This window comes from Rhinatrema bivittatum, chromosome 5, assembly GCF_901001135.1.
Source record: "Rhinatrema bivittatum chromosome 5, aRhiBiv1.1, whole genome shotgun sequence".
NCBI classification, from domain to species: domain Eukaryota; kingdom Metazoa; phylum Chordata; class Amphibia; order Gymnophiona; family Rhinatrematidae; genus Rhinatrema; species Rhinatrema bivittatum.
The window spans coordinates 370609105-370635837 of record NC_042619.1 but is presented as its reverse complement, the minus strand read 5'-3'; the positions used below and the strand labels follow the sequence as shown (position 1 = coordinate 370635837).

The 26733-nt window shown below is 44.2% G+C and overlaps 1 protein-coding gene across 2 annotated transcripts; it reads left to right on the top strand.

Moving 5' to 3' along the window:
- The first annotated feature begins 1473 nt into the window (after positions 1-1473).
- Positions 1474-26475, top strand: LOC115093091 (lysozyme g-like). 2 transcript variants are annotated; one of them, XM_029604780.1, is made up of 6 exons: positions 1474-1656; positions 10029-10095; positions 14474-14572; positions 19354-19550; positions 21754-21892; positions 26075-26475. In XM_029604780.1, the coding sequence occupies exons 1-6, from the start codon at positions 1474-1476 to the stop codon at positions 26206-26208; spliced, it is 819 nt and encodes a 272-aa protein (XP_029460640.1). In that variant the 3' UTR covers positions 26209-26475. The 2 variants fall into 2 exon arrangements, with proteins under 2 accessions (XP_029460640.1, XP_029460641.1); XM_029604781.1 differs by lacking the exon at positions 1474-1656 and adding an exon at positions 2973-3054.
- The last annotated feature ends 258 nt before the right edge of the window (positions 26476-26733 follow it).

The window sequence follows — 26733 nt, the reverse complement described above, 5'->3', positions numbered from 1 at the left end:
TTCTCTCACTCCACGTGGCGGCCGCCATTACGTGCCTGCTTCTCCTCCGTCTCGCGCGCTCAACTCCCGGAAGCCTGGCCCCGCCCGTGCTGCTGACGTCACGCCCAAGTCCCGATAAAACCGGCGCTCAAACTCTCTCTCATTGCCTTGCAACGAGGTTCACAACTGCATAGTTGTTCTTAGTTGCGTTCCTGGTGATCTCCACGTTTCCTGCTTCTGACTCCTGTGTGCTTCCGAAACACGCTTCAGCCTGCTGCCTGCCTCTGACCCCGGTTTGCTTCCGACTCCGCTTCAGCCTGCTGCCTGCCTCTGACCCCGGTTTGCTTCCGACTCCGCTTCAGCCTGCTGCCTGCCTCTGACCCCGGTTTGCTTCCGACTCCGCTTCAGCCTGCTGCCTGCCTCTGACTCTGGTTTGCTTCCGACTCCACTTCAGCTTACAGCCTGCTTCAGCTCCGATTTGCTACAGACTCCGCTTCAGCTTACAGCCTGCTTCAGCTCCGATTTGCTACAGACTCCACTTCAGCTTACAGCTTGCTTCAGCTCCGGTTTGCTACAGACTCCGCTTCAGCCTACAGCCTGCTCCAGCTCCGGTTTGCTACAGACTCCGTTTCAGCTTACAGCCTGCTTCAGCCTCCGGTTTGCTACAGACTCCGCTTCAGCCTACAGCCTGCTCCAGCTCCGGTTTGCTACAGACTCCGCTTCAGCCTACAGCCTGCTTCAGCCTCCGGTTTGCTACAGATTTCGCTGCCGCCCGCTGCCCTGTCTTCAGCTGGCCCTCGGCCCTGAACAGCCGGTTCCCTGCTTCCCGGGTACCTTGGACTTCCTATCCTTCCTGTTTTCTCTGGTCCCGGCCTAAGCCCATCTCTGCCTCTGGACTCTCTGCCTATACTCCAAGTCCCGAGGTCCCAGTGCCCTACGGGCTCCTCCTGGGGGGTTCCTGGTTCCCGGGTGAACACCTCCTGCCTGTGGCTCCGCCTCCCGGCCTACCCTGTCACTCTAGGTAGGCCGGCCCAAGGGTCCACTACCTCGCCAGCAGTGTCCAACTGCAACATTATGCTTCAGTGCTGGAAGCACCAGGCATAGGAAAGTGTTCAGCTTGCTCCCAGCTGGGCGCCCGGTGGGTGGGGGACTATAGGGAGGGGTCAAATGGATGGTGGGAGGGGAACAGCACATCTCCCTGTAATTTACATCAGGCTGCCAGCTCCTCTAATTCAAGCCAGTATAATGTATTAAACAATATGTATATACTATATATTAAAGGTATGACCATCAATGTACTGATTGCACATGTTCTATGTGGCTTAAATCTTGTGTGCTTTCATGGTTTAAATCATAGGTCAATGGAAGAGTCAAGCATCCTTTTTTTTTTAAGTTTTACTTTTGCAAATAAAAACTGCTTATAAGAAGTCAATGACTTAAAAGTTATCTGGTTCCCTTTGCACGTATTCTGCCTTTCCCCTCTGAGCCTGCAAGATGTCCTCCCACCGGCAGGGGGCGTCAGAGAGCAGCGCGGATCGGCAGTTGCTCCTGCTACCCCTCTTCTTTCTCCTCTGCAACAGAAACTGCACGGGGCTCTCTGTAGGCTTGCGAGACCTGCTGGCCCCAGCAGTTCAGATTGCAGAGGGAGGCTGGCAAAGAGGGAAGGAGCAGCACTGGGTAAACCTGCTCTCAGACATGTGCTGTTCAAGGATTTGGGAGGTGGGGGGGATGGGGGGAGTGGTGAAAGGGACAGATGAATGTGTCACAGGGTGTGGGGGAAGAGAGAAGGGATAATGCTAGGAGATGGGGAGATGATGCCAGGGAATGATGGGGTGGAGTGAAAGAGAAGAGAAGGTGATTGGCATGGGGGGGGGGGGGGGGGGGGGGAGAGAAAGAGAGGGAAGTTGATGATGACAGATGGAGGGAGAGGAATGGTGAATGAGCCTGGGGGTGGAAGCAGAGTGAAGATGATGCCGAGGGAAAGGGGTGGAGGCAGAGGGAAGGAGATAATGCCAGGTAGAGAGAGATGGAAGGTGAGGATGATGGGTTTGCAGGGATAGGGAAAGTCATGATGATGTGAGTGGGTGGGGGGAAGAGGTGGTGGAAGGTGATGATGCATGGGGGTGGGGGAGAGAAGTAGAGGGAAAAGTATGATGATGATGACAGGGGGGGAGAGAGAAGGTGATGATTCCAGGTAGTGTGAGAGAGGGGTAGAGGAAAAGGAAATGTGGTAATGATGCCAGAGGAGAAGAGATGGAGGGAGAGAGGAATTATGATGATGATGATTCCAGAGGGTCGGAGAGGAGGTAGAAGGAAAGGGAAGATGGTGGTGATAATAATGATGCCAGGGGTGAGAAGGTGATGAAAATTCCAGGGGTGGGGGAGGGGTGGAGGGAAACAGAAGGTGATGGGGGATGTAGAAAGCGAGGGGAAGAGATAATGGGACATGGTTGGTGATGATGATGATGCCAGGGGGTGGTGGTGGAGAGGGAAGGGAAGAAGATGATGCCAGGAGAGAGGGGTGATTATGATGGTGGGGAAAGAGGGAAGGGAGAAGATGGTGCCAAGGGATTGAGGGAGGGAGAAAGTGATGATGATGCCAGTGGGATGGGGGCAAAGGAAGAAATAAGGAAGTGGTTGGTATGCCACAACAAAGTGAACCCTGTGCTAGGTGTGCCACAAAACAAAAAAGATGGGAAGCACTGCCTTAAAGCACAGTGTCTGAGCTATGAACGCTGTGCTTTGAAGCCACATTCAGAGGTCTCATGGGACTTAGGTATTTTGTTTAATATTTAGCTGGCAAAACATATTTAAACATCCGGGCTGCAAGAAGTGCATTATTAATGCATAAAAGATCTTTAGGGTGAAATGGCATCTGGCAACTGTGTCAGATTAATTATTAATTGCTTTTTGGGCTGGGCAGCAACCATTTCAAGGGAGGAATATTTATTTTGCAATTTTTTCCTCATCTGTTGTCCAATGTTTATAATTAGGGGTGAGATCACTATTAGAAGAGTATATAAAGTGCTATAATAGTGGGTCTGCTACCAGTGGAAGACTGAACACGGAAACAAGGTAAGATTACAAGGTTATAAGAACATAAACCTTTCCATACTGGGTCAGACCAAAGGTCCATCAAGCCCAGTATCCTGTTTCCAACAGTGGCCAAGCCAGGTCACAAATACCTGGCAGGATCCCAAGGGGTAGATAGATTCCAAGCTGCTTATCCCAAGAATAAGCAGTGGATTTCTGCAACTCTAACTTAATAATGGTTAAAGGACTTTTCCTCCAGGAACTTGTCCAAACCTTTTTTAAATACAGTTGCACTAATGGCTTTCACCACATCCTCTGGCAATGAATTCCAGAGCTTAATTATGCATTGAGTAAAAGTTTCTCTTAGTTTTAAATGTATTACATAGTAACTGAATTTTGTGTCCTTGAGTCTTTGTACTTTTTGAAAGAGTAAACAACTGATTCACATTTATTCGTTCCATTCCACTCATATTATAGACCTCTGTCATATCTCCCCTCAGCTGTATCTTCTCCAAGCTAAAGAGTCCTAATCTCTTTAGCCTTTCCTCTTAGGGGAATCATTCCATCCCCTTTATCATTTTGGTCACCCTTTTCTGTACCTTTTCTAATTCTGCTAAATCTTTCTTGAGATGTGGTGATCAGAACTGCACACATGGAGCGATAAAGAAGAATTATGATATTCACTATTTTATTCTCCATTTCTTTCCTAATAATCTCTAGCATTCTATGTCATGATAGTCTACATGAACAAAATTGAAAAAGGCATGAGATAAGCAATGAGGATTCTTAATTGTTAGGAAGTAAAAGAAAAACCTGAAATCAACTGTGGTCTGTGGATTTGCAAAAGGAAGCAACGTGGGTAGATGACCAAGGGTCTTAGAGCCCATATCGGCTCTCACATTTTATGTTTCTACAAATTTGGATTTATGAGTAACTTTGGGTGCAATTAGTCTTTATTGATGCTATGAAAGCAATAGAGCCGTTTCTGCAGGTAAAAAAGCATTTTACCCACTGAAAGGGGGCCTTTGTATCTTGCCAGACCATCTGTGGATAAAAGTATGAACATTTTTTATACTTTTATCTGTGAACTCTGGATGGGATTCCCAGGGTGGGTGGTGGTAGAGAGAGGAACAATGCACATGGGTTTGATTATTCAAATCTATGCACAATGGGGCAGATTTTCAAAGGCTACGTGCGTAACCCGAGAAAATCTGCCCCTGCGCTCCGAGCCTATTTTGCATAGGCTCGGCGGCGCGCGCAAGCCCCGGGACGCATGTATGTCCCGGAGCTTTGAAAAAGGGGCGGGAAGGGGGCGCGTCCGGGGGCGTGACGGCGATCAGGGGGCAGGTCCGGAGGCGTGACGCGGTCCGGGGGCATTTCCCGAGCCCTCCTCTGTTCCGACCGTGCTGGAGGTTCGCGCGCCAGGCGCGCGCAAGATACACCTACCTCTGGCAGGCGTAAGACATAAAATAAGGTAAGGGAGGGAATTTAGGTAGGGCTGAGGGGTGGGTTAGATAGGGGAAGGTGGGGGGTGGCTGGAAAAAAAGTTCCCTCCAAGGCCGCTCCGATTTCGGAGCGGCCTTGGAGGGAACGGGGAAAGCCATCGGGGCTCCCCTCGGGATCGGCATGCGCAAGGTACACATGTGTGCACCCCCTTGCATGCGCCGAGCCCGGATTTTATAACATGCGTGCGGCAGCGCGCGCATGTTATAAAATCGGGCATAGATTTGTTCACGCCGGGTTGCGCGAACAAATCTACGCCCGCATATATGTTTTAAAATCTGCCCCATTGTTTCTAAACAAAAAATTACACACAGAGAAACTAGACACAAATCTCTGCGGGTGATTTTTTTGGGAGCAGTAATGAAAGCATTGATTCAGTGTAAACCCCGTGGGCTTTGCATCCACCTGAGTAATTTGATTGCTGCCCCTTGAATTAGGATAACAGCAGAATCTCTTAGTAATGAGCTGTTGTATTATTTGGATGTTACTAACTCACTGAGGTACATGTTCAGTAAGCCAAGGACTGAACACGTTATACGGCTAAAGTTAGTTGCATAATTTGTTACAGATATTCAGTGGGACAAGTCTTTCACTGAATATGCTCAGCTAAAGTTATCCGGGTGCACGTACCCCGCCAACTTTTAAGCCTAACCAGCTCTATATGAGTACAACTGGTTAGGTTTAAAGTTATCTGGGTATATGTACCTGCATAACTTTCACCTTAAATAGCTACGTTAAAAATATTGTCAGTTAAGAAGCAAAAAAATAAATTCTTCCGGGCCAGCAGGCTCAATCCCTTAATTTCTCGCTCTCCAAAATTATTGAAAAACTGGTTGGGCCAGGTACCCCCCCCTGCCCCTCCAAGCACCCCAAGCGAGGACAAAACATTGCAGGACATATTGTCCTGAGGAGCCTCCCCATCCCCCAAATTTAGCAAAAACAAGGGGGCTCTGAGCCCTTTCCTTCCTTCTGCCTTCCGCCCTCCCAACCGCAACCGCAATCCAATCTCTCCCCTTCTACTGCCGAGAGCGTGGCATATTCCTGCCGTTCCTGAAAGTGTCCAGTGTTGTCACGACAGCAGTGCTGGAGGCCTATAATACCGGCATTGCTGTTAGAGTTGTGCCAGATACTGCCAGGAGCAGCAGGGGTTTAGTGCACTTCTGGTGACCCTGGGCCTTTTGGGATATTCCGGGTGGGATAGGAGGATTCGGGTTGTGTTACGGTTGGGAGGAGGGAGGGTAGGGGGGTAGGAGAGGGCTCAGAGCCCACTTGTTTTGCCAAATTCATGAGTGTGGGGAGGCTCCTTGGGAGGGGTGGGGGAAGCGGGAAGAATCAAGTGCTACGCCTGACGATATTTTTAATAATTTTGCCAGGTGGATCGAGTCTGCTGGCCGAGAAGGATTTTAAACATTTTTATTTTTGCTACTTAACGAGCTATATTTTGAATATAGACAGTTACGGTATATGTTTTCCAGGAACATGTACCGAGATAACAGTGAGACTGCTTTCCACAGGACCAGACATAGCCTGCTCCCAGTACGACCCTGCACCCCCTCTTCTCTATCCAGCAAAGTTTTAGCCAGCTAATGACTGAGCCGGCTAAAACTTATCCGATCTGCCAGGGACATATTTCAACCTCAGGTTTTTCTGGTTGTCCAGTGCTTAGCCAGACAAACCCTTTTAAATATTGACTTCACTATTTAGCAAATTTTATATATGAAACTAAAATACATTTATGTACAGTCATAACAGAATGCACTAAATGATATGGATAAATAGTGAAACATTTAAACAACATCCATTAAAAAAAAAAGTTTCAACTATTACCCAGCTGTTTGGATACACAATCTAAATAGTATGCATGGCCCTCCTTACCTCTTTCCTGGCATACAGTCACATTAGCAGTGTTGATCAGTTGGTCACCTATAGAGTAAGAAAGAAAAGAATTGCAGAACAATTTGTATGAGCAGTTCATATTTCTGTGCTTGGTAGTATCCCCTTTCATAGTTGCTGAATGTATAAATTACTTTAAACCAATCTTAACTAGTTACCAGCAGATATAGAAAAAACATTTTTGGAAGGGACCCTGCCTTCCCCCCTGTCTTATCTTTGAATTGTGGTAAAACAAGTCAAATGGAAAACCCCAGATAATGAGCTACCACCCAGGAAAAAGATCTAGGCATCATATTGGATAATACATTGAAATCGTCGGCTCAGTGTGCTGCAGCAGTCAAAAAAGCAAACAGAATGTTGGGAATTATTAGGAAGGGAATGGTTAATAAAACGAAAAATGTCATAATGCCTCTATATCGCTCCATGGTGAGACCACACATTGAGAATTGTGTACAGTTCTCGCTGCCGCATCTCAAAAAAGATAAAGTTGCGATGGAGAAGATACAGAGAAGGGCGACTAAATGATAAAGGGGATGGAACAACTCCCCTATGAGGAAAGACTAAAGAGGTTAGGACTTTTCAGCTTGGAGAAGAGACGGCTGAGGGGGGATATGATAGAGGTTTTTAAAATCATGAGAGGTCTAGAACGGGTAAATGTGAATCGGTTATTTGCTCTTTCAGATAATACAAGGACTAGGGGGGCACTCCCTGAAGTTAGCAAGTAGCACATTTAAAACTAATCGGAGAAAGTTTTTTTTCACTCAACGCACAATTAAACTCTGGAATTCATTGCCAGAGGATGTGGTTAGTGCAGTCAGTGTAGCTGGGTTTAAAAAAAGGATTGGATAAGTTCTTGGAGGAGAAGTCCATTACCTGCTATTAATTAAGTTGACTTAGAAAATGGCCACTGCAGTTATATTATTTACCTACAAAAAAATTGCTCCAAGCTCAAGAGGGTGGTATAGATAGTCTGAATAGTCCCGGAGTCTCCACTTTCTTGGAGGACTCTATGGACAATATTCAAACTAGAGCTACATTATTGGTCTCCTTTTCCTTCAAAAAGGACAAAGACTTATTTTTCTCAAAGTATTTTCAAAATAAGGATTTTACATTTTGTGGGAAAAAAATATTAGTATTTCCAGATGTTTCCCGCCCAACTCAAGTGCGCAGAAAACAATTTCTTTCCTTTAAGAAACAGGCTCTTGATATAGGAGCTAGCTTCTTCTTAAAATTTCCCTGCAAATGTCATATAATGTTTCAGAATAATAAGTTTATTTTCACAGACCCTATACACTTGGAGCGATTCCTAAAGGACAAATCTCAGAAATAGTGGTGTTGTTTAGGTGAAAGGGGTGCATAAATAAGAAGACACCCAGTAGAAAGGAGCTCTCTTTTCCTCCTAGATGTGGGCTAGAGTATAAATGTATTATGTATTGAAGTCTGAAATTGTAATTGTTTTCTGGAAATTCTTGGATTATTACATTTGTGTTTAAATGTTATAACGCAATAAAAATTAAATTTAAAAAAAAAATGGCCACTGCTATTACTAGCAACAGTAGCATGGGATAGACTTAGTTTTTGGGTACTTGCCAGGTTATGGCCTGGATTGGCCACTGTGGGAGACAGGATGCTGGGCTTGATGGACCCTTGGTCTGACCCAGTAAGGCATGTTCTTATGTTCTTCTTATGTTCTTATGGTTCCCTTGAGGTATATTGTAGAGGCAATGGCAGAACTTTCAGATTAGACTTGCAGTGGTTCTCAACCCAGTCCTAGAGACATACCAACCAGCCTAGACTTCAGGATATCCTCAATGAATATATATGAGATAGATCTGCATGCACTGCCTCTGTTGTATGTGAATCTGTTTCAGTCTCTGTTTTATACCTCACTATATCAAACCCAACAGAAGCATCTTAGAGCAGATTAATAATACGGTTCATAAAATACAAATCATAGCAATTCATAAATCAAAGCACCAAAAATACAATAATTATAACAGAAAATAGCCAGCAAGTTCTAAATTCCTACTCACTAGGGAGCAAACCAGCTGTTTCACAATATACTCATTTAGTAAAAAATGTAAGCAAAACAATCTAATATACAATAACTAAAACCACCTTAAAATCCATCCCCTCCAGAATCTGATTCAACCAACATCCCACACATGAGTAAAGTACCCTCTGCTCAACCCCATTAGACTGTCCTGAAATTCAGACTGTCTTGGTGTGTTCCAAGTTCTGGGCTGAGAACTGAATTGGACACATAGGCAGGATAAGCCACTAGATGTCACTAAGTCCCTGTATGGGACTTTAATATCATGAGCCTTCCATCTCCCTCAGCCCCTCCCAACCTGGAGGATCTGGATTGGATGCCTCAACTCTATTTAGCAGGGATAGTCAATCCCGGGCCTAGCCTCCAGAATGTAGCCCCACCCAGAGGTGTGACCCGTATGCTAATGGAAAATACTTCTGAAGGGAACTGTCCCTATAAACCAGCAAACACACTAAAATAAAGCAACACTACTTTTATTTTTGCAGAAGATAAATTGCATTAAGAGCTATGCATAAAACAAAGGGTTAAAAACATTTACACATGTAGAATCTGTAAACAATACAGATGGTTTTAAAGTAACATACTTCACTTAAATAAATCACAAGGGATGTGGTGTGTATCTATGGTTTTCTTGTACCAAGGCCCGGTATACCTTTTGAATTACCAGTGAGCTCACTGTATTCTGCGGGGGTATAACAGGACAGTAGTCACTGGGCCCAGTATTGTTCATGTATAAGCAAAGACAATTGTCCACCAGTTCCACCCAAGTGTGTGCTGCAGCGCTCAGTGTCCCTTAGCACATAGAAGTTAGCTGCTACATGACTGTACACTTTAACTTCCTGAATGTGTCCATCAATACTGAAGCTGTGATGAAAAAAACGGATGCCCCTTTCACCCCTAGAGTTTGTTAATAGGGGCAGGAGATTCGAAGACTGATTAATAGCTCTAAATTAGATTCATTTGTAATCCATGAGGTTTTATTTATTTATTATATCAGTTGTAAACCGCCAGTAACAAATACATTGAACTAATGGTGAAACCAATAGACACTGTAATTGCCAGGTTCTTATGGCCTGGATTGGCCACTGTTGGAAACAGGATGCTGGGCTTGGTGGACCCTTGGTGTGACCCAGCATGGCATGTTCTTATGTTCTTATAAAATCAGGTGGCCTGAAGCATGATGCAGTCTTAAGGTGCAATGTCAGGTTAGAGCAGCCATGTTGAGTGGGTCAACAGCAGTGAAGCACTAGTGCTCTGACGTTTCTTCTGTGACAGGCATACAGAGCAAGGTGGGAGGCTACTACGGACAGAATCTTGTGCATTACAGTGAATGGGAGGTTATGCTCTCTATTTCTGTGGGTCCATTCATTTTATGTTAACTTCTTCCTCTTCGTGGTGTAAACTTCTTCCTCTTCTTCCTCTTCATGGTGTAAACTTCATGGTGTAAACTTCTTCCTCTTCGTGGTGTAAACTTTTATTAAAGTTTACACCATGTGAAATGATTACTAGTAAACCTTAAAGAAATACATTTACATATTTATTTTTTCTTTTGATATGATCCTTTTAGGTGTCTGAAAGTTCAGCTGCCAAAATGTTAGCCGTTGTTATGTCCCTCTGTTTTGCTGCCTCCATTGGTGAGTGTTGTTTCTTTTCACACTTTTATATTTATCCTTCTCTACAGACTAACATTAGAATCATTCCTGGAGAATGTCTGAATGACAGAAATGAATGATATCGAGACAAACAGGCTTTAAATCATGAATGGAAAAAGATGCCCTTTGAAACTTTATCGGGGCAATTTTCAAAAGCCTGCTGACACCCCTGGACCTACAAACTAATTTTCAGAAGGAAACTCCCTACAGAGTTTCCCTTTGAAAATTTGAGGCCAGCAAGGCCCCTGAGAACAAAAGGGCCTGCAGACTTTCCACTTGCTTAACAGCATGTAGGGAAAAGTAAGCATGGCGATTTCTAAATTAAATCCCCCATGAGTACTTTGCCATCTCCACCCTAACGCTCCCCCTGTACCTCAGCTTTACTCCTTTTTCTCATGGAAAAAATAAGTGCTTTTAACTGCTAAGTGGAGAGAAATTTCACCCAGGGGATTTATCCTGGTAACTAGTTAGTTACCCAGGCACATTCTTTTGAAAATTATCCTTCATGGGCTTTCTGATAAATGAATTGTTTAGATCAGTGGTTCCCAAATTCAGTCCTTTAAACTCTTAACCAGGTCAGACTTTCAAGATGCCCAATATAAATATTCATAAGATATGTGTGTATACACGTTATATATTTATCTTATTTTATTTATTTATTACATTTATTTCCTGCATATCTGACTAGGTACTGGGTAAAATAACAAGCAACATAGTCTGCAAAGTAATAAAGTAGTAACACACATCATAACAAACAACAATTTCTTAGCATTCAGACAGATAAATCCAGAACCAGTGGCTTATGCACCTCTACCAGTAGATGGTGGACATGCAGGATGATAAAATCTCTGGGCCGCCGCTACTTCCACACCTCTCGCGGCACACTGGAGCCACTGTATTTCCGTGCATGCGCACGCTGAAAAGCTGGAAGGCATTTGATGGCTTCAGTCAAGGTGTGAGAGAGAGAGAGAAAGAGAGAGGAGAGAGCATTATAAGAAGGCAAACACAATGACTATATATACACCACAGGAAGAGCACACTTTCAACTCAGGGTGGGTGGGTTGGGCAGGGTTTCATTGGTCTGCCTGATGAATTGATGATTAATATTAAATATTGATACTGATTACATTGATTGAATAATAGTGATGAATTGGTGATTAAAACAATGATCATGAATATATGAAGGATAATTAATGATGATGATAAATGGCCTGGAGAGGGGACTGGATCAATGCCTTTTCTATGAGCGTGTGCACAGGTTGGGATGGCAGCTGTGGGGAGAAGCTGGATCAAAGCTCTTGGTCAATGTGGCACAAGTGAATGGGGAGCATTGCTAGGGAAGATATAGGAGGATCAGGCAGGGGTTAGGGAGGGAGAGCACTAGGGATCCATGAGTCATGGATAATGTGAGGGTGGAAGAAAGAGGACGAGCATACCTGGGAACTCTCCGGATTTGGCTCCGGGAACTCTCCGGAGACTCCGGAATTGTAAAGGAATTGCCGGGTCTCCGGGCCAACAGAAAACTCCAGGTCCTGCTGCAGAAGCAGACCCTGGAAAAAAAAGTCACCGGCGTGCGGCTGAAGGGAGATCTATCGGGGCTGCACAACCCAGAAGGAGGAGGAGTGTGGGCCTCATGCTGGAAGGAAGAGACTCATTTAGCCATATGCGTGAGGAGAAGGAGCATGGGTTCCACGCCGGAAAGAAGATGGGCTGCGAGTGAAGACATGCAGAAGAACAAGGAGCATTTCCCTCCCCCACCCCTGAAAAAGGAAGAGATCCATTGCCCATGCAGCTGCAAGGAGGAGGCGTGTAGGAAAGAGGAGGAGCTATATTGGGCCCATGCAAGGGCAGTTGCTTGAAGGAGATCTGTCTGGAAGAGGAGGCTGATGTCATTGGTAGGTTTGTGGTGAGGACTGTGTGTAGAAGAAGGAGAGGAGTGAGTGCATGTGTGTGAGAGTGCATGTATGTGTGTGGAAGAAGAAGAAGAGAAATGAATGTGCATGTGTGTGTGTGAGAGTGCATGTATGCTTATGATAGAGGAAGAGAAGTGTGTGTGGGTGTGTGTGTTTGTGTGTGAAAAAGGGAGAGCAGTGAGTACATGTGTGCGAGCGCATGTATGTGTGTAGAAAAGGAAGAGAAGTGAGTGCATGTGTATGATAGAGGGAGAGAAGTGTGTGTGTATGTGAGAAAGTGCATGTATGTGTGTGAGTGAACATGTGAGTGTGCTATTGTGAGAAAGTTTGTGCGCATGCTGCCTCCCCCACTCCCCCCCCTACCGACAATTTCAGGGTGACAGGAAATCAAAAGTTCCCAGGTATGCTACTGGGGATTGCTTCAGCTTTTAGAAGGAGAATTTAAAAAGGAAAATTAATGGGCTCCGCTCTTCTGTGGTGATACCAAATGGCCCCTCCCCCAGTTGAGAATTCCTGAGGTGATTTCCGTGGTCCCTCAGATGTGTGCCTTTGTCTGGTTGCTGGTTTTTCAGCCGGTGTGGACTTAGCTGATTGTACAACTTAAAGGCAGTGGATGCAGGAGGCCGAGCGAGGCAGTGACAGCATACGCCCTCTCCCCCACAGCCAGAGACTATCTCTGTACTCCGCTGGTAAGGGCTGAACTCACATAAGTGTTTAAAAAAAAAACAAAAAACAGAGGAGACCTTTCAGAGACAATGAAGGTGGATTGTTTCAGGGATTTCCCTTCTCCAGTCTCTGAGCTCGGTGCGCCGTTCCGACGTTGTCCTGTCCCGAGTGAGGTTCAGGGACGGGGGCAGCCTGGAGGTTTGAACAGCCTCTTGGCTAGGGCCCCGCTCCAAGGCTTTTCCGCTGCGTGGTAGGCCGTGAAAGCATTTTTGTGCACTTTTGCCTGCGAGTTTGGCTGCCCTCTACTGGACTTTGGTTCAGCCGAGGTTTCTGGCACTGTGCGTCCAAGGTGTGCATCCAGGTTTTGGACGCTGAGTTGAGCGTCAGCTTGGGCATCCAGGTTGTAGTGACGTCCAGTTTGGACACACATTTATCCTGAGCTGTGCTTAAGTTGGGATGCCTAGCCATTTGGACACCTACATTTTGGACACCTAAAATTTTGAATGCACAAAAAAAAAATAATGGCGCCTATAGCTAAGAAAACTAAGTGCCTTGCCCTGTGCGTTGTCTGTAATATTTGGACGTCTCAGTCTGGTGTGTCCTTTAACTTGCGCCAGCGCTGTTTAGAGGCTTAGGGAGAACTATATTCCTCTGATTTTACTAAGCCTGGTTCTTCCCAGCCTGATGAGGTTATGGATAAAGATGTGCCAGGAGGAACGCCTGATATAGGAACTCTCTTGACTGGTTCCTCAGCAGGGGACGGCAGTTCAGTAGGCGCTGCAGAAGTGCGTCCTGGTTTTGGTATGGATCCTTCTACATTTTCTTGGGTGAATTTCTTTTCAGGGATTGCAATCTTTTCTTCAGGCGCAGTCCTCAGCCCCGTCCAGTCCTGTCAGTCGGATCCTCTCCCTCTGCTAATGCACGACAATCTCAGAGAATCTGTAAATAAAAAATTCCCAGATATTAAAAACTGTGGATTTTATTTTATCCTGACTAGTTTTAATTATTGGGTACTATTTGATGTATCTGCTGTTCTGAAATATTTTATTAGCATTTGGAAAAGTTTTATGAGTTTTTAATTATTAGATGTTCTATTCATCGGCTGTTTTGAAATATTTATTATTTGTATTAGTAAGATTTTACTATTATGATTGATGATTTCTATTTCTCGCCCATCATTTTCCTAAATCCTGCCCCTCCCAAAAATGTGCATTTGTGCCGTGCGTTACTATTCTTATTGCATGCGTTATCGCATGCGTTAATGCCATAATGCATTTTGATGAATGACCCTTTGAGTTTGTTAAATAGTATATTTTATGTTTTATCTGACTGATGTAAACAGCTCGAAGCGCTTTATATGAATGAAGTAGTATATCAATTTTAGTAAATAAATGTTCCCTTGCTATAGAACAAGGGAAATCCCTTTTTCCTGTTTTCACAACCAGCATTTATGCCTTGAGCCCTCCAGACTAGGAATGTGTACCTGCTGGAAAGAATGAGTGCACACATAACACAGTATGAGGGTATTTAATGAGTGTTAAAGAAACAAGGAACTGCATCTCTGGGATAAAAATGGAAATGAAGAGAAATTGAAAAAAAAATAAGATGAATGTTAAGTAGTGCTGCTCCATTGACAGCAGTAAATGCATTTGTGTGCTCCCAGAATTTATGTAACTGAGGCCCACCCTTTCGGATATTTCTGAGCTGAAATTAAATATTTGCATAGGAATCCTGCAAATTTTTGAAACAAATGATCTCTTCTTTCCTTCACTTTCGTCCAGGTTTTTCAACTGGAGCAGGATGCTTCGGCAATGTAATGAATGTTCCCACCACTGGAGCTTCCCGTAGAACTGCAAGTCAAGACAAGTTGAAGTTCTCTGGTATGTGCTACTTCATTCTTTAAGTACTGGCGTGTTTAATGTGTAAATCTCAGTTGTTTCCACTTATATTTTTGGTAATTTAACCCTGGGTGGTAATCCAGTAAATTTATATTATCTCTGACATTTTCATCAGATTTCAAAGGTACCACTTTTAACTTGGAATGTGATGAAACTGGTTATCTGGAGGAAGAAAGGTTGTAATTTCAAAACGTTTATTGTAACTAGTGAAATTTTGGATAGCACTGGTCACGTATTTGTTTCATGTTAATTTGGAAGATATTCTAGTACACCTAAGCAAATTAAATAACTCAAGAATCCTTCAGAATGTGCCATGGGACCAGGACAACCCTAGAAATGAGATCCTTAGCTTTGGGACCTTCATCTCAAACACTTTCATGTTTGGGAACAAAATCTACAAACCTAAAAAAAACCCTTAAGGCACACTGCTCTCAATGTCCATATATCATATACCCCTTTTTTTAATGTTAATTTTAATGTTCATTTTTGTCTATTTTTTAATTATTTTTTCTTAAACTAATTTAGAAAATATACTCTATAAAACTTTTTGGGGCTGATGCAATAAAATGCACGGTAAAACAGGTTCTCCTTTTGAGCGCCTGTTTTCCTAAAGCGTGCACAGCCTCAGGCAGTGTGATAAAAAGGATGTGCTAGGGATAAGTTGCACGTTCCTAGCACTCAAATGCATTGGGCGTCCAGGAGATGTGTTTGAGCACACTTGCACTGGCCCCCAAAAAACGATTCTGCACTTCAATAATGCCGCACTTTTGTGGGAATATATATTGCCCAACAAGTACACATTTTCTTATTTTACTGCAGTGCAATTTGTTTTAATTATTATCGCGTTGCATGTGGCTTTTATTAATATTCAGAAACTTCTGAAACCCCACTGTCACTGGACCACCTGGCTTGTCCTCTTCTTCGGCCAAGAGCTCAGTGGCCAGAGAGGAAAAGTACGTTTTCTGGCTACAAATCCAAAGCAGTCCTTCTCTAGCACTGGTTACTTCGTTGCAGGTCACTGCGGTATGACAACGCCAGCTCCAGGGCTGGCTTTAGTTTGGCACGTTAAGGAGTGTGTGTTGGGCACCAGGGAGGGTTTTCTGCTTCAGCGGCAATAGCTAATACCCTCATCTACATGGCCTTTACATGTGATGAGCGCTACCAGCCGCGTGTGAGTTTGGGTGCGTGCTTTGGAAGCGCTAATCCCCTTTTTGCATCGGGTGCTAGCCTAGCACGTCCAAAACACGCATCCAGCCGTGCGTTGACCTGTGCACTAGGCTGAGCGCACTTTATTGCATTGGCCCCTTTGTTAATTAAAAGAGAAAACCTCAGACAGCTTCTGCGGAGTACAGGGGCTTCTGCCGTAGTTAGCAACGCGCTTGTATTGAAGCTGCCAGCACGGAAAGAAAACCGCTTTCATTCATCAACCCTAACGCTGTGACAACTTATTCAAAACATGTAAAAATAAAATCTTTCTTTGCTCAAAAGAGCGAGTCTGCATTATCTGATTCTCATATCTCTTCCAGCCTCGCTATGTTTCACCTTTTACTCAGTAGACAAACTCTTGCAAAATGATTCGAACTACTTCATAACCTTCATGTTTTGTGTATGCTGGACATTGCTCTTTCTCTTGCTTTCTTGCATTGACACAATACCTGCATCCTGCAGATTTGGTTGCAGGTGAGTTGCCTTACTGTCACCTATTACGGTAACCGTCTATGGTTCACTGATGCTGTCAGCCTGCATCCTGTTCCATATGTAACCCTTACTGGCGGGGGTTAGGTCACAAAAGGCCAGAAACTTATTTGTTCTCTTCGAGGCATGCATCTGGCTAGCACTTCTTCCATGCTTACTCTCTATCCCAGGATGGATTCTTTCTGTGGGGGGTGGAAGCTCTCGCTTATGGTCCAGACAATGATGTGCTTCTTCCCATGTGTGTAGTTAGTAGCTGCATTCCAAGAGATGACATGCTGGGACAAACCAAACAGTACCAGGCACAGGAGGTTAAGATAAAGTTTATTGATTTTAGAATAATTAAATTAAAGTCCAGTTTGTCCATAATATTGAAGTTACAACTAACTGATGGAACAGATGTTGAGTTTCTTGTCAGATAGGTGTCCTTTGTTTCAAGCATCTGCGAAATACTTCCTGTGGTGGTGTGAAGTGCACAAAATTCTCCCAGCAGCTAAGTGGAATTCCTATTGGAGGGGTCCCCTCAAATACAGAAAAGCAGTCCTACTTGAATCCATCTCATTCTCGGACACCCAGCCTCTCCTGGTCTCATGAGTGGAGATCCAGTTGGGAGCTCCCAGGCTTGAATCATTCTTAAATTTATTACTGAGGACTTGTCTTGCAGGAACAGTCAGAAAGAAGGGGACCAGGCTAAGCCCAGTTCTGGATCCCCGAGGGGAGGGGTGAAGCAGAAAAAACCTCCCCACAAAGCAATTGTCTAAAATACTTTATTTAAGGAAAACTAGATATATCTTCAGCCATCAAAAATCTCTTATCAGCAGGAGCCATCACTGGTCTTGCCCACCTATCAGTAGAGTGTTGCTCATGGGTCTTCATTCCTCTGAATTAAGAGCTCCAAAGGGGATTCTGGCTGAAAACCTATCTCACTGAACTAATGGAAGAGGGACCTTCTGACAGGGAGTGCACGAGGAAGGATCTCTTCAAGCTTAAAATCCATGTTGAAGCTGAGAGGCCTCGCCAGAGAATTATCAAAAGGCATCCTCACTGCTAAGAGGCTTTCTAAAATGGGCCACACAGAACACTAAAATGGCTGGGCTAAATAGGATGAGGCGTCCAATCCAAGCCCTCTAGGTTGGGAGTGGCAAAGAGGGCTGGAAGGCTCATAGATGTAAAGGTTCTAAGCAGGGACATAGGCCATCTAGTGGCCGACCTAAGGGGGCACCACATACAGTTCTCGTGCAAATCAGAAAGCTCAGTAGTTGTATTCCAATTTAAATCTTGTTCTCTCAGAAGACAGTGACATGTGCACTCATTGGCTATGCCAAGGACATGTTTATCTCAAATCAGTTTATCATTCAGTGGGCCACACTCACATGTCACTGCTTTCTTTCTCAAATGTATGATAAAGATGTCAATGGATTTACCCTCCTCTTGTTTGCAGCAGCCAAATATTTATCTTTCATCTATGACATTTTATTTGCAGGCCTGAATAGGCTTCCAGTGCATTAAGAATGGTTTCCTCTGCAAGGCTCAAATTGTGCTTATAAACATGATGGTATTTAGTACCCATCATCTTCCTCAATGCAGCTGCCTGCACGTCAGCTAATTTCTCATTTAAGCCTTTGGTAAGAGAGTAGTCTTCAAATTTTGCTCTGAAACTTTCCCAGTTGCTACTTAAGTCACCATTCTGGGGACAGAAATCTGATATCAGTTGCCATGATGCAGAAACACTCTTGTGCTTCACATATCACTGCAAGCCTTGCCTTCTGTTCATAGTTCTTGAGCCCACTGCACTCCATAAACCCTTTACTTTAAGATGTAAATACTTCTGAAACCGTGTTTCATATATAGAAATAAAGACAACTGAAATCTGCTAGTGAACGTGTGACATGTAGTATTACCCAGCAAAAAACACATAAGGTTAAAGTAACAAGAGGCAGGAAGTAGAAAAACAGTGAAATATAACAATCAGCCACAAGGTGGCATCAGCCTTTAAGTTAATATCTGGAACAGATCCCTGTGTCTCTTCAACTCTCTACAGCACCTCTGACTTCAATCCTATTGCTTCCAAGCTTCATTAGGTCTGCAGAATCCCCCTTATTTCACATGGCATACAGCTAATTTCTATTATTAGTCTACTCTGCAGCATTGTTTCAGAAAGAATAGGTTGAGGATGTCTCAAAAATTGTTTTCTGGATAGGAAGAAATCAAAACATTTGTATTTATGAGTAGAATTGGATGTATTTCAGTGTCTGCTTTTTGGGGCGGATTTTAAAACGAGCGCGAATAGCCTACTTTTGTTTGCGCTCCAGGCGCAAACAAAAGTACGCTGGATTTTAGTAAATACGCGCGGAGCCGCGCGTATCTACTAAAATCCTGGATCGGCGCGCGCAAGGCTATCGATTTTGTATAGCCTGCGCGCGCCGAGCCGCGCTGCCTCCCCCCGTTCCCTCCAAGGCCGCTCCGAAATCGGAGCGGCCTTGGAGGGAACTTTCCTTTGCCCTCCCCTCACCATCCCCTCCCTTCCCCTACCTAACCCACCCGCCCGGCCCTGTCTACACCCCCCCCTTACCTTTGTCGGGGGATTTACGCCTCCCGGAGGGAGACGTAAATCCCCGCGCGCCAGCGGGCCTGCTGCGCGCCGGGCCGCGACCTGGGGGCGGGTACAGAGGGCGCGGCCACGCCCCCGGGCCGTAGCCACGCCCCGTACCCGCCCCCAAAACGCTGCCGACACGCCCCCGGAACGCCGCGACGACCGGCCCCGCCCCCGACACGCCCCCCTCCGAGAACCCCGGGACTTACGCGAGTCCCGGGGCTCTGCGCGCGCCGGGAGGCCTATGTAAAATAGGCTTCCCGGCGCGCAGGGCCCTGCTCGCCTAAATCCGCCCGGTTTTGGGCGGATTTAGGCGAGCAGGGCTCTGAAAATCTACCCCTTTGGTTATCTGTAAAATGTATATTAATATTTCAATCAAGTTGATGTTACCTAAGCATTAATTTCTGGAAAACATATCTACTGTTTTAAAAAAACAATAGTACAATGTGGTATTAAAATTCACATTTGTTTGTTTTAGGTGTCAAAGCATCAGAACATATGGCTGCATATGACCTAAAAAATATGAACAAATACAAACTTAAAATTGAGTCAGTTGCCAGAAAGTTATGCATGGATGCAGCTGTGATTGCCGGAATAATTTCTCGGGAATCTCGTGCAGGGGCTGTCCTGAGGAATGGATGGGGTGACAATGGCAATGCCTTTGGCTTGATGCAGGTGGGTAATACACATATAAAAAAAAACATACTTTGCATTGTGATAATGTCAAATTATTAAACAGATATCTTTCTTGACAGAGAAAAACAACTGTAATGTGAACTAATGCATGGTTCTTAGAATATTTGCACTTTATTATTTCATGAATGCCTAGCCAATCACCATTATTGATCTGGTGTCTTTTCAAAAAGAGGATTTATCACTTCCTTTATATACTGCAAGAAAGAGAGTTACAGCCAAAATTGTTGGAAACCATACTGAGGGTGTGCTATTCTTATGAATACGGTCTGTCTTCATTTGTGTTGCTAAACCTTTTGTTTTCCTAGCTTCCGATATCAGAGGACTCAGTTCTTGAAGACCAAACAACATTATTGCAATAATGAAACAGTTCAACACTCACTGTGAATGGCAAGACAAGAATCCATACAAACAGCAGTGCCTGATTCATCTGTTACGAGTTTGTGGAGACCAGTAGTCAGAGGGAGACAAACAGCAGCTGTAGTTGAAGCTGTAGATACTAGTGAATAGAAGGAGAAAAATAAATAGGTGAAATGTGATGCTTCTTAGGAGCTTGTAGAGAAGGATTCAGGATGAGCTGTTAGCTTGCCTTTTTGTAACTGAAAATCTCTCCAGGAAATAAACAGGCTGCTTTGGGTCAAGGGACCAATAGGAAGATGAGAGGGAACATGTTGCGCTTAGAGGTGGACCCTTGTCCTGGAGCAGTGGAGAACAGCTCCCTGGTAGGGACCAGAAAGTATCTGCCCCCCAGGGGGCGGAGCACAGGAGGAGACGGAGGCTAGGATGAGCTTCACCACTGGAAGCCCGCGGTCCCCCCGGGTGGAGCCCATAGGGACCCGGGCCGCTTGGACTTAGGTGGGCCTCGCAGGGTCTCCCAGAGAGGTAGTAGAGAGGCGTGCCCGCGAGCAGCAAGGGAGCACAGTCGGACTCTAGGCTGAAGGTCAGAAGGAGCAAGGAAGGCCACTACAGCGTAAGCGATGACAAGGCAAGGGACAAAGTCAGAATCATGAGACGTGGTCAATGGCAGCCCGGGTCAGAATCCAAGGATCAGTCTGAGGAGTAGTCAACGAAGCAGGGGTAGGTTCCAGAGGTCAGACGAGGTCACAAGGCAGGCAGAGGTCAGGATCCAGGCAGCGAGCAGAATGGTCAAGGAACAGGCAGAGGTCAGTAACAGAGAGACAGTCTGAGGATACTACCTGGGGAGACAGGACAGACAGACGCTGGAACAGAAGGACGCTGGAACAGTAGGACACTGGAGCAAAACTGGAACAAGACTGAACGCGGAGGCAAACTACACTTGCAGTGCCGACCCGATTGCCAAGGCAAGGAAGTGCAGGCAGGGACTTCCTTATATCGTACGTTCAATCAGGGCGCGCCGCAGAGCTAGGACCCGCCCCTGGACCTACAAGAGGCCGGGCGGTCCGCGCACGTGCGCAAAGGTTCATGGCCAACGCCACTGGGGATGCGAAACTCCGGCGTGAGGCCTGGTGTGCAGTGGAAGGCTGCCGAGGCCTGAAGAAGCTCGCGGCTGCTGTTGGGGAGGCCGACCCATGACCTGCAGAGGAGCTAGCGAGGTGAGCAGGCCCGTGCGCGGGCCGTAGAACATAGACAGAGAAAGAGCAAAACAGAAACAGAACCAGTTTAGAGCTCAGAAACATTCAAACAATAACCAGTCAGGAAAAACAGCTCTACAACTTGCTGATACTTCTCAGACTGTCTATTGGATCTGACCTCAGCCTGGACTCTGAAAATTGAAAACTGCTTCCTTAATAATGTCTCTTTCTGAGGAAGAAATGTTTAATCCCATATCACAGTTGGACATGATTTTATCATATTTAATCCTTGATCTTTTCAAGACAGTAAAAATTATGCAACCACGGTATGCATTAAGCAAAGCAACTAAAACTAGAAAATCATAGCACATGCACACATTGAAGATGATGTTTTTATCGCAGCCCTATCATTGTATAAATACTCTACCATTCCCAACGGAAGTGTTCTAAGTCCTTGACAACCTTCCTTTTCCATTCCTCTAACAAACAAAAGAGAGAGAGAATAAATTCCCAAGTGATTCAAACATCACTCTTTAGTGAAAAATCACAAAGCACCATCCTTTCTGTGTTTAGCTGCTGTGTTCAAACTAATCTTCTCAGATGCGATTGATATGCCTCTCCTTATCTTCCAGATTGACAAACGGTGGCACAAACCTAGAGGAACCTGGAATAGTGGGGAAAATATTATGCAGGGTACAGAAATTTGCATCAGTATGATTAAACAAATTAAGAAGAAGTTCCCAAGCTGGTCAATGACTGAACAGCTGAAAGGTATGTACCATGAGTGCAGATAAGTAGGAGAGTGGGGTTAACCATTTTAAAACAATCAAAGAATTTCACCTGTGAGACTTTTTCTGGACACATTTTTTTTTATTTTTTATTATTTATTTCTAAATTTCAAATTATATAATTCAATAAATCAATTGAATATCAGACAAGAAATACATTTTTAAATGTCTTTTTGTGTGTGTTTTTTTTAATATATCAGGAACATTTATGTCAAAACATGTTCTATTAACTGCAATCCCACTTCCCCCTTCCCTCCTCCCATTTTCCCATGGCCATAGTACCTTATGGTTTTATTTCTCCCTGAATTGTTATTGCAGAATTTTAGCTGCTGATTAGGGCAAAAATATCCTTTGAGCAGCATTCTATACAGGCTTCAGTAATCCTGTGTAATCTGAGGGGACGTGTAGGAAAGGACACTGTTCATGTGCTTGCAGCATACAAAATACAGTACATAACGCATAGAAACAGATGCAAATGCTGCAGGGGAGGGGATAGTCAATACATTGGTCATGATTTAAGGTTTGTCAATGGAAATATATGAAAATAAGCCCTAGCATTTTTTTCTTTTTCTTTTTATCACATTTCTCAGAAGAAACAGACAGGATGCCTTTTTAAGGGTGAACAAATGAGCATAGCAAGTATATACTATTGTGCTCTAACTGGGTTAATTATGAACAAATGTGGTCAAACAGAGAAGGGCTACCAGAATGATAAGGGGAATGGAACAGCTCCCCTATGAGGAAAGACTAAAGAGGTTAGGACTTTTCAGCTTGGAGAAGAGATGGCTGAGGGGGGAATACGATAGAGGTGTTTAAAATCATGAGAGGTCTAGAACGGGTAGATGTGAATAGGTTATTTACTCTTTCGGATAATAGAAAGACTAGGGGGCACTCCATGAAGTTAGCATGGGGCACATTTAAAACTAATCGGAGAAAGTTCTTTTTTACTCAACGCACAATTAAACTCTGGAATTTGTTGCCAGAGGATGTGGTTAGTGCAGTTAGTATAGCTGTGTTTAAAAAAGGATTGGATAAGTTCTTGGAGGAGAAGTCCATTACCTGCTATTAATTAAGTTGACTTAGAAATTAGCCACTGCTATTACTAGCAACGGTAACATGGAATAGACTTAGTTTTTGGGTACTTGCCAGGTTCTTATGGCCTGGATTGGCCACTGTTGGAAACAGGATGCTGGGCTTGATGGACCCTTGGTCTGACCCAGTATGGCATATTCTTATGTTCTTATGTTCTTATGATGTCGACAATGTTCATAATGGCTAGGGGCATGTAAGGATAAGAGTATCTCCAGTACTCTGATACCATCCTTCGCACCCACTGTTCCTCCCTTGACCAGTTGGTCAAGCCTCTTTGGCCTGGACAACCCAGAGCCAGCCATGGATCATTTGGCATGGCATCTGTGACCGGCATGGTGGAAAGATCTATTTCAGGAATATGAAGGGGCAACATCACAACCGGAGGCCTTTTCCCACCTCGATCACCCCAGTACTCACTGGTGCTTGACTGCTGATCCCAGTCGAGATTGACAATAGACCAGAAATGGAAGCTTGCTCCATTAAAATTCCCACTGCTAAGTGTACATAATCTTGCACAGTTTCTAATTTAGGTAACCCAGAGCGAACATCAGTCTTTATAGTATGTGTACCATTCCTGGCGATGGAGGTTACATCAGATGCATGCACAATTTTCACCTCCCAGGCTTCTACCCTCTTGGCTCATGTGGGCACAGGTTCACCCTCCTGGCCACAATACCTTTTCATACAACCATTATATTTCTTTTCCACGGCCTCGGTTTCCTTCTGGGGTACATTGCAACACTGCAAGCAGTAAGACCAATTTCGACACGTCCTTTGATTCTACTTGCAATTCGTCACTATCATGACGATTAGCAAGATGGAATGACTGCAGTTGACTCATTGCCCTGACCCCCAGGTTCCAACGAACTCCTGGATTCAGCCCTGACTCCCTTCGGTTCGCTCACCTCGAGCCCCTCTGGGGCAGTGGTTACCAATGGCAGTCTGCTGGTCAGAGCCCACACGGCTAAGATGCTTGCGTGCTCTGCTGGGTATCCTGATTGTTTTGGCTTCCTTGCTCCATTCATGGTGGGGTTTGGGACCCCCCCAGATCCAGTCGTCCTTCTTCCAGGGTTCTCCTCTTCTAGCTCTGCACCAGGCAATCCCAGCAAATGGGCCATAAGACAGAAAGAGTTTTGAAGGTAGATGGATGCAACAACACAGCTCACTGTTCTCAATGAAAAAGATGGTCTGAGAAGAGAACACACTACAATACCACCGGTATGGACTCTTGAATATGAAGACACCGGGAGCACTCCAGCCAAGCCACCATAGGCACTCATCACTGCTGATTCTGTGTCTGGATTGGAGTCCAAGTTAGTACTGTGTGACTCAAGCACATTCTGCCCCAGGCTCTTGATGCAAGTCCAAGATGGTGTAAGCTCTTGGGCACGCCTTGTGCACTTTTTGTAGCACGTTGTTGAGTTATTTGGGCCATGTCCTTCACGTGCACGAAGGTCCTCCGCCTAGTTCCAGTGGTCTGCAGGGGTGAGCATGCTGTATTCCTGTACAAGTGTGCAGACAGGCCATCCGCAGGAATGGTGGCCATCTTGAAAATTCCGCAGGAAGCATTCAAAAGCAGAAAAATAGTGAAAAAACAAAGTCTGGCGATCCTTTAAATCAGCCTTCAGAACCCAGGTATGGACTCAGTTTAAGAACATAAGAAATTGCCATGCTGGGTCAGACCAAGGGTCCATCAAGCCCAGCATCCTGTTTCCAACAGGGGCCAAATCAGGCCACAAGAACCTGGCAATTATCCAAACACTAAGAAGATCCCATGCTACTGATGCAATTAATAGCAGTGGCTATTCCCTAAGTAAACTTGATTAATAGCAGTTAATGGACTTCGCCTCCAAGAACTTATCCAAACCTTTTTTGAACCCAGCTACACTAACTGCACTAATCACATCCTCTGGCAACAAATTCCAGACCTTTATTGTGCGTTGAGTGAAAAAGAATTTTCTCCGATTAGTCTTAAATGTGCTACTTGCTAACTTCATGGAATGCCCCCTAATCCTTCTATTATTCGAAAGTGTAAATAACCGAGTCACATCTATAATTGCGATGGAGAAGGAACAGAGAAGGGCGACCAAAATGATAAAGGGGATGGAACTGTTCGCCTATGTGGAAGGACTAGAGGTTAGGGCTGTTCAGCTTGGAGAAGAGACAGTTGAGGGGGGATATCATGAGATATCATGAGAATTCTAGAACGGGTAAATGTGAATCGTTTATTTACTCTTTCGGATAATAGGAGGACTAGGGGGTTCTCCATGAAGTTAGCAAGTAGCACATTTAAAACTTATCGGAAAAAATTCTTTTTAACTCAATGTACAATTAAGCTCTGGAATTTGTTGCCAGAGGTTGTGGTTAGTGCAGTTAGTGTAGCTGGTTTTAAAAAAGGTTTGGATAAGTTCTTGGAGAAGTCCATTAACTGCTATTAATCAAGTTTGTCTTAGAGAATAGCCACTGCTATTACTGGCATCAGTAGCATGGGATCTTCTTAGTGTTTGGGTACTTGCCAGGTACTTGTAGCCTGGATTGGCCACTGTTGGAAACAGGATGCTGGGCTTGATGGACCCATTGGTCTGACCCAGTATAGCATGTTCTTATGTTCTTGTCTTCTTAAGATACAGCTTTAAACAAAAGTCCTGTACACAGAAGCATTAGTAGAAATAAAATGTTCTTTCTAATTAATAATTCCACTCATTCAACATCCTACAGTGTGAAAATTATTGGTTCCAAGAACATATTAGAATGTTTGTATAGAAAGACTCAGTTCATAATTTACACTGCATTACAGCTGCAATACATGATGTTGTTGTAGTTGTGCTCCTGCTGTAATGAGCAAACAGGGAAAATGATGAAGAAAGCATTTCTATTTTCTTATACTAAAAGGTCCCAAAAAAATAGCCAGTATAATTCCACAGCAACTTAAAATCCATAGGGCTTCCTTCATCACAGCTATTCTCCCCTTTTGTACCTGTGCGAATACCTGCAATTAATCAGGCCCATCACATAATAAAAAAGGACCCTTATTTTTCATTCTGTTTGAATTTTCTAATTGGTTATTTTTTAGGTGGGATTGCTGCTTATAACGCTGGACCTGGAAATATCAAAAGCTTTCATGAAGTTGATGCTCGCACTACAGGCCAGGATTATTCCAATGATGTTATTGCTCGTGCCAAATATTTTAAAGCTAAAGGATACTAATGTTGAAAATCAATGCGCATTGTGCCTTGCTTCATCAGACAAATCATCACCAAGGAAAATTCAGGAAGATTATAAGAATGCATTGGTCAACAGAAAGTTACATGTATTTCTTATCATAACCACATTGTGTAAATTTCCTACAAATCCTTAATTCAATCATCTGAAATGTTATATTATCTGCAAATTGCAATGCTCGCACCTTTCACATAAGAAAAATTCTGTCTCTGAATTTTAACAACATTTACAATGAAAGTTCTAAAACATTAATGTCTATTGTCATTCTTTCTACTATGGATGTTTGCTCTAGTCATGATACTGATTATGTAAGAGATGTATATTTGCACTTTCTCAGGTAATAAGGAAAGTAAAACTTGATCCTCCGAGGCTGCTTCTGGCACACTTAGCAAATAAAGGGAAGCAATTCTCTTTATTTTTTAATTTCCAGTTTTCTGGAAACTTTATTGAAAACATTCTGCACATTACAGTCTAATATGTAGGGAGTCCAATTTTATAACTGCATGTGTA

What these genes read in the sequence shown, in the direction of transcription:
- LOC115093091 (XM_029604780.1), top strand. Translation starts at nt 1,474, where the DNA reads ATGTCCTCCCACCGGCAGGGGGCGTCAGAGAGCAGCGCGGATCGGCAG. An exon ending in GAGGGAAGGAGCAGCACTGG is followed by an intron (nt 1,657 to 10,028) that starts GTAAACCTGCTC and finishes TGATCCTTTTAG; the next exon opens with GTGTCTGAAAGTTCAGCTGC. An exon ending in AGACAAGTTGAAGTTCTCTG is followed by an intron (nt 14,573 to 19,353) that starts GTATGTGCTACT and finishes TGTTTGTTTTAG; the next exon opens with GTGTCAAAGCATCAGAACAT.